The sequence below is a fragment of the Idiotropiscis lumnitzeri genome, chromosome 14 (genome assembly GCF_059441095.1).
Source record: "Idiotropiscis lumnitzeri isolate Australia: NSW breed Sydney's pygmy pipehorse chromosome 14, RoL_Ilum_1.0, whole genome shotgun sequence".
In the NCBI taxonomy this organism is placed as follows: Eukaryota; Metazoa; Chordata; class Actinopteri; order Syngnathiformes; family Syngnathidae; genus Idiotropiscis; species Idiotropiscis lumnitzeri.
Window position 1 is genome coordinate 7,404,201 of NC_142404.1, and position 19,853 is coordinate 7,424,053.

General features: G+C 40.5%; 1 protein-coding gene across 4 annotated transcripts in view; it reads right to left on the reverse strand.

The window, feature by feature from the left end:
- dachd (dachshund d) overlaps positions 1-19,853 on the reverse strand; it is a 134,864-nt gene that overhangs the window by 13,878 nt on the left and 101,133 nt on the right. For 3 of the 4 annotated variants that reach the window (XM_088315572.1, XM_088315571.1, XM_088315569.1), the window contains 3 exons: positions 15,762-15,934; positions 14,758-14,923; positions 14,543-14,674 (listed from right to left, as the gene is read on the reverse strand). In XM_088315572.1, coding sequence (XP_088171698.1) covers positions 14,543-14,674; positions 14,758-14,923; positions 15,762-15,934 — 471 coding nt within the window. The remainder of the gene's footprint in view (positions 1-14,542; positions 14,675-14,757; positions 14,924-15,761; positions 15,935-19,853) is intronic. The other variant, XM_088315570.1, reaches the window with a different exon arrangement.

Below are 19,853 nucleotides of genomic sequence, written 5' to 3' on the forward strand. Positions count from 1 at the left end.
AAGATGTTAAAGCATGACCAATCGGGGGTGATTGATGATTGATGATGATCGCCCAATGACTGCATGATCAGTGACGACAAAGCCACACGCCATGTAGGTTGGCAGCCACATCCCACACTTAGTCACAGGGCTCATATAGAGATGATTTGGATCCAATGCCTACTGGGTTACTGTTTTGGGTTCCAAATATTAGACATGTCTGGGAAAGCGTCATGTCTGGTCACCCTCAGCAATGATATCCGCCTTGTGCGGTGTGCGAAATAAACGACTTTTAGAGTAAGATGAAAGCCTCGTTTCATCTCCATAAAACACCTAATGAAAGATCAAAACGCCGCGAGTTGGCCGGCGCTCAGGTTGATATAGACGTCGCCCACCCCCGATAAAATCACCATGTCAACGAGGGACGTTAGCAGACCTCTGGGAGAGCGGGCTTTGTAATTGATTCGTACCGGTGGCACTTTGTCGTCCTTATTCTGAGCTGGCATTAATCACAAGTCATTGCTTTAACAAACTCCGGCGTCAGGCTTCCGCCGGCACCCCCAGCTCGACACAATGTTGGATCACACAGAATATTTGATGGCTTTGTTGCGACGGGGAAACAACCTGTCATGCCGTGGGAAAAGCAAACGGAGCGTTTTGTTCGACAGACTCCGACGAGCTTACAAGTGCCTCTTGTCAGATAACATTTCCACCGCGTGATATAAAAATATATATATCTCAGGCAAATGGAATATAATGGAACCAAAACAGGAAATGGCTTAATGGAATTTGAACGTATAACTCGGCACATCCACACAATTCTTGGATGTAAACTCTGGCACGCGCTGGCGTGTTTATTCCTCACAATCGCTTCACGAGCACAGACTTCAACTTAATTACAGCGAGCCGAACGGCGGCCCGCCGGAACAGAGCTCTCTGCTTCCAGGTGATATTTCTGCGGTGCTGGCGAGGCTGCCAACAGCAGCTGTGACAGTGGCGTCGGCGTCCAGGCCCGACGCTGTGAAATACCGCCTGCAAAAACGGGCAGGTCACCCCTCTCCCCTCCCCTTTCCTGTCACCAATAACATTTCATGCACAACTGTTTCGCCGGATAATAGGAGCCACAAATAAAAAGGGGGACGCTGTAAATACAATACATCGTGAATGAAACACTGTAATTTAAACACCTCCACCGCAGCCTCCATAACTCCCTCCTTTCACCATATTCCTGCTTTGAATAGCTGCAGAGGGAGTCCTTGACAGCGTGCAAGCAGTGATGAATTACCTATCCAGTTAATTTTCTCACTCCTCCACTGTTGTGCCGCTAAAACACCAGGCCCGGCATTGACTTGACTATAAATACCTACAAAAAAGACATAATAAATAAATATATAAATATGAATCACTTGGTGGGATATATGCTCGTGTCCAATTTACATGTGATTAGATTTGTGTGGCAAGTGGGATCTTGGACTTTAAAACAAAATGATAATGAATATATATTAAGTAACAAAAAGGAAATAAAAATAATATAACAGTGTAAAATAACTAATAAAAATAATAAAATAAAAATAAAATAGTATATCTAAAGGTATGCTTAAATTTTAGCAAAATAAAAATCTCTCTCTCTCTCTCTCTCTCTCTCTCTCTCTATATATATATATATATATATATATATATATATATATATATATATCAAATAAAAAGCACAAAAGCAAAAAAATGTGTATACAAAGTTGCACTAACATTTCTTAAAATAACAAAATGATAAAATTAAAATAAATATAAAGTTGCACATGAGATATGTTGAAAATGGAACTCAATTTTTATAAAAATAATACAAAATAATCTATGTTCATGTGATTACATTTTTGCAGCATTTGGAACTTGCTGCTATAATTATAATAAATAAATACATATTATTACTACATGAGAAGTCGTGCTATGTAGGTAAGGCTAAAATCTGTATTAAAGTGGCCTTATTTTTTTCTTTTTTTCATTGTGAGAGACACACATCGCAATCTGCGGCGAAGCCAGAGGAGGAAAACCTTGGGAAATTTAGCCGCAATCTCGGGATAAATAGCTGTAATTGACCTTGGGAGTTGAAAATGTGCCATATGTTTCTGGTTCCTGTGTTTGAAAGCGACTCCCTCAGGACATTGTTGAAGCGGGGCGAGGGAGGTGTGGAGAAAGACAGACAAAGAAAGAGGGGGAAAAAGAGGAGGTGGAGGAGGATAGTTAAAGAAGGCAGAGGAGATGGATGCGTAGATGGCGACGGCGCAAGAACAAAATGATTGAAATAGTGACAAGAGCAAGAGAGAAGGAGAGATAGGGCAAAGGTACACTGGGCTGGTCCAGTCAGAATGATATATTGACAGGTGAGGCTTTTGTCCTTGTGAGCACTGCTCTTCCCAGCAGGAGAAGCTTAAAAAAAAAGCAGCAGCTTGTCAGCACAGACTCCTCACTGCACAATTACATTGGATTTGCCTAGCCCCAGAACCTCCTCCTTCAAATGGACCAGTTATGACCTCTCGGACAGCCATTAGCGGCTAACGCGGCACTGATTCCACCTGCACTTAAAAGCAATGGATTTGGAAAATCTTGTCAAGGGGAATCATGTGTCTGCCGCTGCAAGTGCAAGCGATGCAGGCAGGAAAGAGGAGTTGCATGCAATTTGAGCACTTAAAAAAAACATGAGGCTTGCTTATCTTGCAATCGCTGTCTGCACTTGAAAGCGTCTTACAGGCTAAGTAGACTCAACTGGACGGCCCGTCTAAATGGTTGGATATGAGCAACAATGTTAATCAAATGTCAATGGCAACATATTAGTACATGCATCCTTGCCTCGACTCATTATTGACAATTTATACGTATAATTTCTAGTACCTGAAAATCGAGGTTCTGCTTCGCTCCTATTGCAGCCAGTTATAGCGCCTGTATTCTACTATGCTGCAACGATTTGTCTGTATCCCCTAATAATTTTTGTTTTTTAATTTCCAAAAGGTAATGACTTAATACAGCTGGTGCATGATGTCACATGAGTTTGTCCGAGTTTTTCATGTTAGTAAGCTAGCTAATATAAGCTATCTAATATTATTGACGAGTCTCTCGTTAAGGTATGTTTGGGGTGAAACAAATCTAACTGCGGAATGCGGCCGTTTATGTAACATGGATTCATGATTGTGTACATGCTAGAACCATGGTATGGATGTTTTATAATTCTTGACATTTTAATTGCTTTACTGCCACCTTGTGGCATCTGTACCTAATTGCAACCCCCTTTTGGTATGTGTGTTGGTGTGTGTGCGTTTTTTGGGGTTTTTTTTTTCAATTCAGAGGCTAGGCTTGGTTCTCATCCTTGGCGAATAGCTGGTTGTGACTGTATGTTGATGTTACGATATGATATCTTTTAGTATGTATGGGTGCCCGGAAGGAACCCGTTTTTGAGCTGAAAAAGTTCTGCTTCACTTGCAAAGTGAACAAAGTAAACCCGCTGATGGATGAATGCGAAAAAGCAAGGCAAACACACAGTCGTTAAACACACACACATAAACACACAAAGACACACACTAATGTGGCCTCATCACGTTGAAGCTAATTTCCTTTTCATCACGGAGAGAGGAAAATGAGAGTTTGCCGCATCCCTGCTGGGGGACAAAGTCAAGGGCCCCCGGTCGGGATTGGGCTCGATTAACAGGTAACATTTGGCACTCTCTCTCTTATCGCAGCGTGAAAATCAAAACGCCGTGTTTTTTTTTTTTTTACTCCCCTCCCATCACGTAGAGATGAAATCGCTTGGTGCACAAAGCCATTTAGAGAGAGGGAGGAGAGAAGGTGAGCTGATAATCAAGCTGGCCACTGGGCCGTGTTTTTCTAAATGCTCTCCAAAACATTACTGCGCACGGGCATTAAATTAGCGGCGGCCCACCTTAAAATGTTGACATTTAGCGTGACTTTTTGGAGAGTGACACCCTCATATTTTTCTCGTCGGATATCATTAAATCTCAACTGCCCTATGGCCGTGCCTTTCCATTAATAACCCATTCCGACTGTTTCCTCGCTCCCTCCCTCTCCCTGTGTCTGTCTCGCCGCATTCTTAAAGTGACGACGCCATTGCTTTTGCCTTTATAATAAATTGAATCGTATCCTCAAGGCCGCATAAAGACAGAGACACAGATGGACATAGCAATAAATCCTTTGGCATCAGGGACGTGACAAAAGACGCTAACAAGAAGCTCACCCAGGCCATGTCCACACGCACACTTTTTGGAAAACTTCTGTTTTTATGTTTTGCGGGGCTAAAAATTTGTTTGGTTTGCTTGAAGATGTGCAGCGCAGGGTGCCTCACTGTTCTGAAGTTCATAGTGTGGAGTTAACATGACCTTATAAATAACGTCTTCAGTTATTGTCACGTGAGTGAACATTTGCAATATGTGCGCTGTACATTCATATGCTGGGTAACGTTTTCATATTGTAACGATACGGGTGTAGATAAGTACTCAGCAAAAAAAAAAAGAAATCAAAAGCGATGCACTCAACCGTTGACGCTGTTAATTTGCATGCATGCATGAAGCGCATTATTGCGTTAAGTGGTGGGAGAAGGCCCAATTAGAATCAACTTAAAGACTCTAATCATGCATGAACACCGTCATACAGACAACGATCCACCCTTGTGTTCCGCCGTGTATATGAGGTGTGGCGCAACTAATAAGAGCAGATTATGAGCTACAAATTGAACTTTAGTAGCGTGCGTTTAAAGGCGGCGGATACAAGCGTGTTTCATCATTCGCTCAGTCAGAACTAAACAGCGAAGACGTGCGAGAGCAAAAGAGGGACGGTAACGAGGGATCTGCGTTGAATTGCAACTGGGAGGAAGATATCTTGTCTTTTTATGCGGCCCGTGTCATATTTATTGCATAAAGGTCAGAGTGTTCATTTGTTCAAAGTCAGCATTTTGCCTCCCTCCTATCCGCCGTGTAATAAATGCAGGGGGCTGTGTCATTATCAGACCTACGAGGATTACAGGCTCGGCCAACTGTGATGACTGCATAAAAGCGTGCGGGACTTTTAGTTTCCGGCTTTTCCGACGAGCTCTTAAAGCGAGCCTCGATAAAAGGTGGCCGTTTTGCGGCGACTGCGATCCGTAAGTGTCCGTGAGATAACACTACAAAAGGAAGTAAGAATTACAGTGGAACATCTGAGGTCGAGCTAACAACAACATTCCACTGTTTATTGAAGCAGTGATTTAGATTGCGGCCGAACGTTTATTGACACAAGAAACCGGGAGATTAAAATTGATTGGCCATTTTGCCTGACTCATTCCCATTTCCGAGGGGGATCATTTGTACAGTATATGCCGCTAATCTCTGCGTGACCCACTAATCATCCAGCCATTTATTCTTCACTCTTTGTTTACTTTGCCTTTTGTTTGGCATTTATGAATTCATTAGAGCGCCTCCTCACGCGGCTTAACGCAGAAGGTGACTGGGGAGTCCTGTGTGTACCCGATAGCGCCGCCGAAATACGACCAACGCAAGCGGCAATTACACTTTGATAATAATAGTCACGCATTCGGGACGAACAAACAAACAAATGGGGGAGGAAATCCTGCGTAGCTGTCAGTTTTTCTTACAGAAGCTTTGGTCTTAATGGTACGCTTGGAATGTCACACAAGTAATTCACATCTGATGTCACAGACTGCCAAAGATGAAACAAATTCATCTTTTGATGCTTGGGAAACTGAGAGGTCAGGACATATTTTGAGGACTTGCGAGACGGAGAGTCGTAACTTTTCGGAAAACTTTGTTGGGTTAACTGAATTACATGAACTCAGTGGTGCTTAACTTTTACGTGACAAAGTAGTCTCCCACCTCACCCATATCTTGAAATGTTTAAATTTGGTGATTATGATTTTTATTGAAATGTCCAAAATGTGTTGTATAATATACAGAAAAAAATAATAATAATAAAATAAAAATATAAATCGTAAATGCATTCATTGCTGTTTCATGCATTCTTTGGGATAAATCAAATACTAAAGGTTCGTTCCTCTGCTGTAATTTTTACACAGTTTTAGCCAATTTAAAGCGCTGAGAATAGCGTGAAAACAAACACATTGTCGCTCTTGAACGCAACTTACATTTGAGAAGTGTTGTAGAAGTGCGGCAAAACTAATTACATTTTTTCATTCTTCGGAAGCTATTACACGTCTGTGCGTTTTTATTGTTTTTAGAAAAAAAGACAATGACAATATTACCAAAGGGGTGTTCGACTTTTTGTAGTACACCTTCACAACCATCTTCTACTACATGTGACATGCGCCAAAGACAAATTTGTGTGGAAGTTAACAAGCATCCTTTGATCAAGTTGTAAACTAAAGAGGCAAATCATCACCGTGTTAATTTTAATAATAATATATATATATTTATAAGTCGCAAAAGTATTAGTATTAACAGTGGACATTTAGCCTCACAGTAACTTGTCAGTTTGAGTCTTAATTTCGACATGTCTTTGGCTGGTACTGGAATCCACCGGGAGCAGCTCTACTGGCACTAATCCATACTTGTACTCTACTTGGCTCGCTTTTAAACGACGATGATGAAGACACGAACAAAAAGAAGCAGACGAAGAAGAAGAAGAAGCAGAGACTTGAAAAGGACTGGCTTAGAGCAACACTTTGCAAAGACGGATGCAAATCCATTAGTTGTTTCACAGTTATAAAAATACTTAAGGGGCCCTTTTAATCGCGGCGACGTGTTAAACGCGCGGAAATCTGTTTTGATAACATTATTCATAACACCGGCTTTACTTGTGTGAATTAATAACACTTCATTTGCAGACGCTCAAGAAAAGCTGGCACGGTATTTGCAGCTAAAGAGATTAATTTTCAAACACCTAATTGACAGACTGGGGTTATACGGGATAAGCAACACACTCTATAAGGCGGCAGCTGCAAAGTCAAGGTGACTGGAAAACTGAGGAAAAAGGCTTTCATGAAAAAAAAAAAAAAGCGGAATGGAGCGCAGAAAGGGAGGGAGTGAAGAAAATTAGTCCTGAAGCACTTTTCCACCACCCGCCCCCTATTCTTCCTCTCTTTATTAGGAATGATTTACTTTCATGGTGGAAGGATATAAAAGCTCGAGTATAGCCGCGTAATTATCGTAGAGTGAAAATTTAGAGGTTTGACTCACAATGTCCTCAAGTCGGCTATCGAGCAGACTGCCAGACGATAAGAGAGGCCGCGCTGCGCTCCCGGCATCGCATCGCCTGTGTTTTTTACGAGCGCTGCCAACGAGGAGCCCCGCTCGCGAGTCTGTAAACAGGACGGGAGCGCTGCGAACGAGCAGGGCCGCTCGCTGTTTACCTTGGCATGCACTGGCCTCAGCGTGTCGGCGGCATCCCTTAATTACTGTTTACATGCAAACATTAAATTATACAAAAAAGACCCCCACCCCTGCAAGAACATCTCCAAAAGTACAGAAATACATATTCAGGGTCAACCTTATCTGTCCGCAACAGTCGCCGCCGCCAAGATATGTATTGTTTTGAATCACAAATTTTCCCGCATTGTACATAATCTTCATAATTGCTTAATGCTGTTGTCCAAGGGCGTCGGGATGGGAACGTGCTGCCGCGATCTGCATAATAGCAGATGCTCAGATATGTAAAACTCACCTTGTGTGCTCTCAGGGAGCAAGGATAACAATAAGAATAAGAATATAAAAAAAGAAAGGTTGTTAATAACGGGAACCAAAAAAAAAAAATTTGCAATTCCCTTGGAGGTTAAGAGCAAAAGTGTCAAAGATAAAACATTGAAGACTGGAATGTCCATGAATACTTCACAGCATATACTGTATCTTAGCCACCTCCAGATACCAGGAAATTATACAAAATTTGATTTTTGGAGGTTGAGGCCTTTATTTAGTGAGTCCAATTTGTTGATACTCCCAAATTTCTCTATGGGGGGGATGAGGCACGGGAAATGACTTCTCCAATAGTAAAACAAGCTCACAAGGTCACTCCGTGGTAGTGCACATTCACAGTCCAGAGGTCTCAGGTTGGAATCTTGGCTAAGGTCTTCCACTTTCCAAAATGATGCATGTTAGATAAATTGAAGAACATCGATGTAGATGTGAGACGTTGTGGACAAACGATGCTAGTCCATAGTCTCCATTCAGTCTGCTCAAGGATAACATGTCAAAGTAAATACAGGACAACCTGTCATCATGACAGATGCATGATTTTGGCAAATTCCAAAAGTAGTTCTGATTATGTACGCGCAAAAGTTTTGGTACGTCTAATGTGATCCTATAAAAAAAATGTCGATACAAATCCTGGCTGTATTTTTTTTATTTTATTTTTTTTAGTCCACATGTGCAGTTTGACTATTTTTGCCTTTATAGTATAATTTTCTGCCCCATGTGCATTTGAGAAAAAAAACAACAACAATGTTAAAGACACTTCCCTGACATTGATGCTATGCTTATCATTAAAAGTTTGACGTGTTCAGCCCCTTCTCTTCATCTATGCTGACTTTAATGCAACGTGTTGTGTTGGGTCCTCCCAGTGTCCTTGGCGCTCGCAGCTTCAAACGGGGTGCTGACTACCTGACTTTTTTTTTTTTTCCTGGTCGGAGAAGGCGAGATCATTAGCCATCAGAGCCCCTGAAATGTGACTTGGCAGACAATAATGCTTTGTGATCAAACAACTTGTCAGTGCGTGCTGTTGAAATGAAAGAGTGCAGAAAAAAATTATTCAATAGAGGATCAATCAAATTTCTTCTTGCACCATGTGAGCAGGAATGCTGATGGTGCAAGAGTGGGGACGCGAGAGTTCATTTGGATATTTGTTCTCGGCTCATGAATGTTCCATCGCGTGACACCATCTCCCCGCTAATCACATTTCACTCAGGTGGGTGGTGGTGGAGGGGCCGTGGGGGGGATGCTTTTAGGGACGTTGAAAAGAGAGAGGTTCTTTTTAATCTTTGAAATGCCTCAAAAGTGACAGAATGCTCTTTCCTGCCAAGACGGAGAGCATCGGATGGGGAGATAAATATGCTGTGGTCAGCTAAGTGTATCTAGTGAGCAGAGAGGCAAATTTAATAATGCATTATCATTCACTGGCGAAGGTGAAATCTGCCTGTCCATCAGGAGGCTCGGGCCTGTTTCATGTTACCCTTCAGTGCAAATGAACAAGTGCTTTACTCAGCCAGAGCGGAGATGCACACGAGGCAGTGCGCAGAGGCCTCGCTAAATATGGAACGTCAGGAAAAAAACACCTCGGCAGTCAAAGGAAACATTGGTGACTGCGGAGATGAATGATCAAGCGCCTAGATTCCAAATCCAGTCTTGTTTGGACACCTAAAGTTATCTTGAGCCACATTTCACATGTTTTGAACTTCTCTATTCAAAGATGCTTTCACACTAGCAGACTTACGTTTTATTTTAATGGAACTCTAATTCGTTTCCCTTTTTGGTATGGTTCAGTTGGACACGTGAGATCTCAAATGGTCCAAGACCTCTTGCAAGACCAGGTTTCGGTGGGCTTCCAACTTATTCGAGTCGGACTTACTCAATGTGAAATCTCGGACCGTTTAATTCAGGCGTGGGCAAACTATGGCCCAGGGGCCACATGCGGCCCATTAAACGTTTTAATCTGGCCCGGCGAACTTGAAACAAATTAAATGAATGAATCTTGTTAATGTTTTATTTTCCAAATACTGTGTTTTTTCAAAGACATATATATATATATATATATATATATATATATATATATATATATATAGTTGTAATGCTTTTGTTCACTTTCATTTAAAATTAAATGTATTTTTTTACCTCAGATGAGGTAAGGTTACCAAAACACTCCATCCATCTGCTCCTGGTCCGGCCCTCTATCAAATTTTAGAACCCCTTGTGGCCTCGCAATCAAAAAGTTTGCCCACCCCTGGATTAATTGAACACAAAGTTGACATAATCGCGGGAAGCCATGACTTTTTCGGTTGTATGAATGGCAACAGGTGGATAAGCGGGTTCATCGGACCTTTTGCCATCGAATAGAAGAGACTTTAATTATTCTCTCTGTCAACTTTAATGCACTGGCATTTATAGACAATGGTGCATTTGTAATTGATGAATAATTTTATAATAATATGATCATTTTTGACCAATGAAGTGACATTGGGTACTTTTCCGCAGCATCGCCGATGACGGCACATTAGTGTGTCATGGCACCCTGATCACTGCTCCAAAAAGCTTCTAGTTCAACAACATAGAGGATTGGCAATTTGGCAGACAACAAAAGGAAGCCAGGTGTTTTTGATTGCTTGAAAATCGTTATGGTGATGAAACTACAGGTGGGGCACAAACAGATTAGACTGTTGAAACGACTTTGGCCGCGCGTCTACACAGTTAGCAACATGTCTTCTTTACAACGCGGTCGAGTTGTGCTTTTAAACAACACCAGGCTATTTGGATAACGCTTCAATGTTGTCTCTCAAAAACCATCAGGCGCACCTGCATATGCTCCAATGTAAGTAATGCACTCATATTAAGCAGAAAATAAGGCAAGCGTTAATCTATCCTCGCCTTGTTCCCAACCATGGCTACTAAACCAAATAATCCCATCTGGCATTTCAGGATCTCTTGAAGATGGCTGCAACTCACAGTGTTGGCAAAACACTTCCCCCACCACTTGCTATTTACACGTATGCTTCAACGTACATACATATGGCTGGCATTTCAAATACTCTCTCCCGACGAAATGAAATGATGTCAAGTCGTTTGATGTCCGGACTGAGTTTTACAGCCAAAGGCTTTCAAATGCCCCCCCCGTGTTTGTCAAGGCTACCTGCTGTTTTCACGAGACAGAGGCTTGTAGGAAGATTTTTTTTTTTCGTTTGAAGCTGTTCAATTAGTCACATGTGAGATAGCTTTATACTTTAAACATCATCTAATCTCACTCTCTACTCACTTTTATTTTTTCATCCAAGAATTTTTTGTTTTTTTTGGCCCATTGACAGAAAAACAACAACAACCTCAGACCATCTGGCTCGTCAGCGCTAGGTGACACAACTTCGGAAAAAGGCTTGACAACAAACAGCCTTTGTCCCGCCACGGTGTAGATGACATTGCAGCGTCTTTTCGAGGAATCCTATTTAAATGGAGTCCTTTCTCTAGCGTTCCCGCTGCGCCCGAGATTAAATGAACGCTCGGCCAGGATCGTAAAGATCAAACAAGTGGGGGCGATATCATTAAACCATCGGAATGCTATCTCTAAACAAACCGACGTGACAAACGGGGCCCTAATTAAAAAGCTGGCCATAAACAATGCCTCCTGAACAATGGTTTATATTATTCATCTAACGCATCGTGTAATATCATTACAGTTCACTATATCTATCATTAATTTTATTCCCTTCACTTAAAGCTTTTATTGGAATTACTTTGGTTATTAGTTAGTTCTTAATGTATCGGACGGTGGTGGCGACCATCTCTCTTATCTCGCTGCATAAACCTGCGCATGTTATTCAAATTGCCTCATTTATTATGATAGCGTCCTCATGTAAATTGTGCTGACTGCTCGCCCTTGCGCAGTCCTCATTAGACTAATGAAAACCTTCAAACGAAAAAACCAAACAAGCTGCCAAATAAAAGGTTCCGGGGTTATTATGAAAATTACAACTGCGCGAGCGGCGAGGAACTCTCTTCATTAATTCATGCTCAGCAAATTGCTAACTAATTTGGTTGTACTCCTCTGCATTAATGGGTTATTTTATGAAAAACTAAAAAATAAATAAATCTTTTTTTTCCCACAGTGCAAGACCTCAGAAGAGAGCAGAATCCTAATAAAGTCTTGCGACATATCGGGAATTGACAACACAAGTTTACAAAATGCGTGAGGGTCACCTGCTTGGAATTGCTCCTGGACTATTAGCTCCAATTGGGCCATCTTCTCTTGAGTCCATTTTCTGACCATATCTCAACTAAACTATGTCAACTGTGGCAATAACCTTGATCCAAGCCCATACTTGGACATATTCATGCCACAACTCAAGAGAGGCTTGTATTGAGTCAAAACGAACAGAAGAAGCAATGTTTTTTTTAAATATTTAATTAGTTTGAACAGAATCAGTTTTTGTCTTATGAATCTGAATTGACGCAAGCTTAATTTTAGGAAAATTTGAGGAATAGCAACTCGAATAATTGGTGGACATTTATCATATTTTTCATTATGGTTTCTAACAATTAGTATAGGTAACTATTATTATTATTATTATTATTAGCAGTATAACAAATTTTGTTGCACCAGGTGTCACTTTAATTAAAAAACATGTATATAAATATATCCATCCATTAAAAACTAAATAGAATGACATGCAATCTTCTTAATACTCAAATGAATTAATAGATCGATAGTTCGATATATTTCATTATTTTTATATGCAGTATATATCATACAATATAATATATGTTGTGCAATTATTCTATTGTATTTGTTTTTTTTAATTATCAATAACTGGTAATAACTAATGAAAAGTGTCGTTCAAATTGTTCAAATATTTGTTTTAAAATGTGCTAATGTGTGATATATTTTTCATATGTGATTAAGAAAGCTGCACAGACCGTTTTTTTGTGTTTTACTGGTACTGGACAGCAGTCAAAGCCAGATATTAAAAAAAAAAAAAAAAAAGTAATAGCACATCATCCGTTCTGTCGTCCAAGATTTATACCACTGCAGTATAAGGAGGATCCGTTCAAAATACACACACACACACACACATTACACACACACTTTTGGTGACCCATAAATTGTGTTCATGATCCTGCTAATTATTCCGATGCACTGCTTCACAGGCTGCGAGTGAAGGGCTAATAGTGATTTTCATGTCAGACTATCCAACAGGGAGCAAAGCGGATCCCGGTGATGATTTCCACAGTGGTTCTCGTATCATTATCACCTCGCCCCACCCCGCGTCACCCAGAGCACAGCATCACAACCTACTCTGCTCCCTTTAAACCAATAGAGAATACTACAAATCTATTATTTGCTTCACTTTCTATGACTATAGATCATTTTCCTTTTTTTTTTCCATTTCATAATGAAAAATCTTGCCAGCAATTAATGAAACTATTCAAGCCTGTATGATATGACCGGGGTACATCTCTTGAACATATCCCATCCCTGGTGTGAAACAAATGGGAATGAGAACTTATGGTAATATCAATTAATTTGACTTTTGTAACCGAATGGTAGACCTCCAGCTCCTAATTTGGATCAGCAATATAAATGGCGCACCTTCATAGATACTCACATCCTGCTTAAACTGGAATATTAAACCTTGAGATTGATGCATTATTCAGTGACAAATTCGCCTTTTGCAACATTATCCAGACTTCACACTTGTAAAAAGTTTAATCAAAATTGGTTGCCGTATTTCAGCAAAGGGTGTTTATATACTCATCTGTAAATGAAAAGAAGTGTTCGTTATTCATAAAAACCAACAAGCACAGCCCAAAACAAATCTTCAATAATGCTACAAAATGTTACCAGGATATTAAAAATTATCTCAAGCGAAAGTGGAGATTAAAAAACATTTCTAATAAGACCGGCGGCGAAGAAATGCATGTATTAGCTCCCCTGAACATGAACACACAGAACGCTAACAGTCCTTAGAGATGTCACCGCCACGCAACGTAAATTAAACATCCGCTTTAAAACGTGCTTACATGTTGCAACACTCCACACTTAAATGTATTTGAGAAATGAGCTAAGCAGTTAAAGAATTCACAGTTAAACCATGTTTGCATAGGAGCCATAGTGTCTGGAAGCCGAGATCATTACAGTTGCTACCCATTTATTTTTTTTCCTGATGAGAAACAAAATGGCTTTTATTTGTTGTTCGTTGATGATGCACCCAGCGACTAATTGAGACCTAGTATCCATTTAAGTAAGGCCCAATCTTTGAGGTGTATAGAAATAACACTAAAAGTGTCAATAAAAAGACAAAAAACTACCTTGCACATTTAATGTTTTCATAATGACTTGGGAGATTAAACCGCTTTTTTTCACATCACCTTTAACTTTTTTTAGATCAATTTTCAGATTAATTTTCTGACCTTTAATTTTTATTTAACAAGCTCTGTTATCGGACAACATTTTGACCTTTCATACCTTGCAGTCCAGCAATTAGCTTGTGGCGGGGCTGTCGTGTATTATATTTGTTCAAACAGTGGCCCCTACTCTAATAGACAGTTGCTCAATTGATTCTCAGCAATCAACGGCTCGTTGAAAAAAAACAAAAAACTGGTAACCTTCATAGACCCATTAGTTTACTCAATTTCTGAGCATATTTGTTGCAAACCAAAACAGCAGCACCTAGCAAATCAAATTCTGTTGTAAAAGACTTCCATGTACTGTATTAAAGATGATCTGTGCATGTATCTTTAATGCTGATAACATCAAAGTTGACTCTGAAGTGATCACTCCACAATGTTGTGTGCATCTAATTTGCATTCCTTTAAATCCTTATTTAAAAACAAATACTGAGGAATGAAACCAGACTAACCTTTTTCTACATGCATCCTCTTCACTTCGTGGCTCATGTCATGGGCGAGGTCTCCCTCTTTAGGCCCAGGCGGGATGTTGGGGGACAAGCCGAGCAGGGCTTGGTTCATAGACAGGCCGTTGTGGTGTGGTGCTGTGGACAACAAAGTTGCGGGCGGCGATGAGGACGTGTCTTAAAAATGCAATTAGGAGCCACGAATTGATGAGGAGACGTACGTATCCTGTCTGAAGAGCTTTCCGTGTGTGCGGGCGAGCTGGACACGCTGCTGCTGCGGTGAGACGACGGATGACTGCCGGGCCTTCGGTGGTCCTCTAAGGACGGAGCAGGGGAGGGACTGTCCTGGATGCGCTCCTGCAAACCCTGCAGTGACAACACACAGCCCTAAAATAAATACAGTAATTTCATTAGCCATCATTAATAATGTTCAAAAAGTTATTTAACTTTTTACTTTTAATAACGTATACTGCATTACAAACTAATACACAAACGGAGAGCTATAATCACCAAAATACAATTAATATTTAACTCATTGATTGCCAGCTGTTTTCAACGAAGAACGTGCCATATTGCCAGCCATTTTAGAGCTTTTGGTCTTGGTCCTCCAAAACCCAGATATTATCATGTTCTGTGAAGATATAAGCAGTAAACCTCTCTGACGAAAACAGTTGGTTTTGAGATTTCTAACATGTCAAGCAGAACGGTAAAGTGAAACCATAAACTATAATATCACAAAAACAAGATCGAGAATGGGTATATTCTACCATGACAGTTGGGCAACTCTGTTTATAGTGTCCATAATTATAAACAATGTAGTCGACTGTGAGGTGCCTAAACTTGTCCGACTTCTAAGGTGTTGGCATTTTTCTCCCACATCAAATCAAAATATCCTAATCTTTACCTTCTACTCAAAAGCTGTACTGATCTCAAATCCAAACCGATGAAACGTCGTCATTGACATGGATCTGTTAGTTATTACAGTCGTTAACAAACCCAAATTTTGCAGACAAGCGGGGTGAGACCCTCTTCCACATCCAACCATTGAAAAACGTACTTGACAAATATATACATTGGTGGCAGTAAACATGTGGATTCCGCTTGAAAAATATAAACACCATGGCAGTCAATGAGTTAATGTCATTTTTGTGGTGACTTCATTTTAGTAAAACGAGAGTCGATATTTAAAATAAACCTCTTTAATGTTAGATAAACGGAAATGTACCTTAATGACAGAGGTGACCATTCTCGAAGGCAGGCTCTGGCCCTGCGCCGCAGCGGCCATGTTGGCGATGGTGCTGAGATGGTTCATCTGACTCATGGCCATGGTGACGGAAGCCGGCGGCAGACTGACGGGGATCAGCGGGTGAGGCATCATCATGAAGGGCAGTTCTAGGCCTGCGACAATTTGAAGAGGAGGTCATTGGTTACACAATGCGTCATCACCAAATTATTCACGAAGCGGGAACCCGCCGGAAGATACAGTATTTCCCAATGCTGTTAATCCTGCAATTCTCACCCCTAAAATACCCCTTAAAAAATCCAATAACAGTTAAGCTGGAGCAATTGAATAATTCTCCATGTTAACATAATAGATATCAATGTTTTACAATGCGTTAATAATAGAGAAGGAACGCAGTAATAATAAAGAAAACGGGGGGATAAAAACTATCCACACAGTCGTTCACGCACCAAAGTTTACACTGCAATGAAAATGAATCAATTATTCTCTGATGAATAAAAAATACGAGAATATTATGGAAATTGTCTCAATATTTAAATATAAAAACGGCAGTAAAAACAAAGGCAATCTTGAAAGCTGCCATGACTAGTTAAGCACGCTAATGACAAACGCGACTAAGGTTAATTATATCAGCCTATCAGTGGGCATAATGAAGGAATTTATTCCCTTTTATATACATACACGCGCACATTATTCCATTCTGGCATCAGACGTATCTTTTAAATTATTCAATTGCAGTCCGCCGATGGACGCTTAATTGGGGGAAATTGAAGACGTTTAAACGGCAAAGAGAGCGGAATAATAAAGATACCGCGGGGGGTTAGTAGTTAGCAGTGCGCTGCGCTTCTTTCATGAAAACAGGGCAACTTTCAGAAGGTCACAGTTAGGTGTCTGCGCACCCCTCAAACTCCCCACCCTTTCCTATCATCCGTCCCCACTCGGCTTGACGAGGACTTTGAACAGCTGAGGATCAAACATGACTGTGAACAGTTTGGTCTCGTTCCTGCGCCGCTCTCTTTAAAGACAACCTCATAGACACTCGGATACTGATTGAGCTTTTTTTTTTGTTGTTGATTTTTTTTTACCCCCCTTTCTCTTTCACTTGGCAGACCGGTTCAAGGTAATAAAAAAAAAAAAGAAGCTGATCTGCAAAAAAACAACTCTGACAAAACATCAGTCGCTAAAGGGCAAGGAGATCTACATGGCGACAACTCTAAAGAGAAGGACACTGGTTGGAAATGAAAGAGCGCCTTTTTCCAAAAGCAAGCATTGATTTCCATAAGAAAGATGCCTCGGTGGAGAGTTTTCCCAAACAATATCAAGGATTAAAGCGAGTACCTTGTATCGCTGCTTGGACTGAATCAATTATCGCTCAGCAGGCAAAGCTCAATTAAAGCAAACACCGTAAAAAAAAAAAAACGAGGGACTGATTGTGGAGGTGCTTAATGTAGGACATCATGGAGAGGGTCTTGGCAACCCATCAGCCATTCAAGGTTCCTCAAGGGTCTCTCAGGTGGGATGCATTACACCTCCCTTTCCAAATATATGGAGAACTCGCCACCACTTGTCCTTGAGGCGAAACACTGCACCTCTGTTCGGGGTATTAGTGTCGCTTTCTGCCCAGCATCTTTCATGTCAACCTCCCCTTAAAGCACATTGAAAGTAGGGGAAATGGAATGTTTCACCGGCCAACAAATGTCATTTTTATTGGAAACTGAAAGAATCCAGGTTAGCAAATTTCTTACTGAGAAATAACCAGAACAACGTCTAAAATGCAGACTCAGGTGTGTAGTATTACAGGGAGCCTAATTGCCACCAAGAAGCGTGGGTCAGGTCAGTTTGGCACGGTACATAGTTTTCACTGATCCATATCAGAAAAGAAAAACTAAATATGTCCTATTCTATAAACAAATTACTGAAATGTGAAAGTGTGCACAATGTAAGAATGCAGCATATTGAATAGGCTATTCACGCGAAAAGACAGGCCGAGTTGAGGGATTAAAAAAATCTCAGAAAATCATAGCAGTTTAACTAACAAGTATTATTTAACATTCATTGTTTTTTTTTACATTAGCTAGTTACTTAATACAACTGGGAATATGGGAAGTACAGAGACTCTTGAAAAATAAAGTAAATCTGAAGTAAATTCAAAATAAATAAATAAAATAAAGATCAGGAACAGTCAACTTTAGCTCTGCATTCTTGCTAGTGATATCTTCATCCAGGTCAGTCGGTTCCTCTTAAGTTAAATAAAGGAGGTCGCTAGATTAACATTTTGTACTGGCTGCATTGGCGCGCCTAACTTTTTGTCTTGGTTGCAGCAAAATATTTGACCGCATCACATTCACAGAGATGCCAGCAAAGAAATGCACGTCGGGAACAATTTATCAGAATATTTTACATTTTTAAAATTCTATCAAGAACACACTTCCTGTTGATTAATCAAAACAAACAATTGGTCAGACTTGCATTCACACAACCTAATATACATGAATTGGTGTAAACTACTACCAAGTCAAACTTCCTCCTAAAAATTGTATTGAGTTAAAAAAAATTGAATTGATGTTGCTTTGAAATACGTAATCACATAATCAAATTATGTAATTTTTTGTCGAGGATAAAACAATAAATAAAACATCAAAAAATTACTTTTAAATTAAATTATTAAAAAAATGTCGCAAGATGTTAGAGGAGCGGCTAGTAATAATCAGCATTGTGTTACCTCTCTTCCAGTAGTGGTTTGGATGAAAACTAAAACAAAGTTACATACTGCAGCATTAACTTTAAACTCATCATAAAATTTAAAATACCTTTGTCAGCTGTATATTCAAACACTCTTCAACTAAATTCTTGCAATAAAGATTGCTATAGCAATTTTCAACACAGAAGTTAAGAAGTGATGAAGAAGCGAATTCCCGCTGTGCGTAAACAAAGCGTTTGGAGTCATTTACCGGAAGTGAGCCTGAGGGAGCCGCAAAGGTGAACTCCGATGTGCCGTCATTAAAACAACAAATCACTTAATACCGACATAAACAGCTCAGCTATTATGCTCACGCCTGGCTAAGCAAAGATCGGAATCGGCGGGGACGAACAGAGTGAATTAAAACAGCCCTCAGTGAGAGTGCAATTACTGTAAAGGGCTTGTTATGGAAAACTCAAAATTGCATGTTGTCAAAAAAAATGTGAACAAAGGATAAAACATTTTAAAATGATTAAATAGAGCTGTTGTCTACGCGGTGGACAGAAATGATAACCTGCTACCATCAATCTTAATCTAAAGGGGATGTCTTCCTTTCTGCGGATGAACATATGAGAACAAGGAAAGCGGAAGCCTCTTACTCTTTTAACTTTGTTGCAGGCAGATTTCCCCTGACAAAAATTAAACTAGATCCTACTTGGCACTTTATTATCTCTTCAATGGAATGATTTATTGTTTGTGGATCCAAGGAAGCACAAAGAGAGAACAGGGAGATTACATTTCCAGCCAAAGCTCAAGCCTGATCTCGTTTTCCGAGGAATAAAAGAAAAAAAAGGTTCCCGACAAACAATAATGTCAGCTGTAATTGATCAGAGGTCGCCGGCTGAGCCCACAGTAACGGCGCACTATTTAAGCGACAATCTGCCCCGACGCTTTTCAGACGCTGGCTAATGAAGCTGTCTATCTTGGGCTATTTACCTTCTCTTAACTGGACGGCAGGAGATGTACTGTAAGAGACAGCGCCGGAGAGGATCTGTGAAATAGGACCTGCACACGCCTGAGGAATGTCTAATTGGTTGGCGCCGCCCGAGCTCGGGATCTGGCGCTAATTAAATGCCTTGTTTAAAGCCTATCTGTCTTTGTTTGGAGCGTCAGAACAATGCATCCGAGACAAACATTCCTGGCGGTTATCCTTTGAGTTTGATTTCAATTGCACGAGACAAAAGGGCCGACGTTTGACCGCTAAGCCTTTTGCTAGTTTTGTGTTGAGACGCTTCTTCCGTCTCTCTGATCCTGTCAAACTCAACAGGAACATTCCACTATGCTAGCTAAATGGAGCGAGTCACCGCTCGATACGCAATTCAATCCCAGTCTGC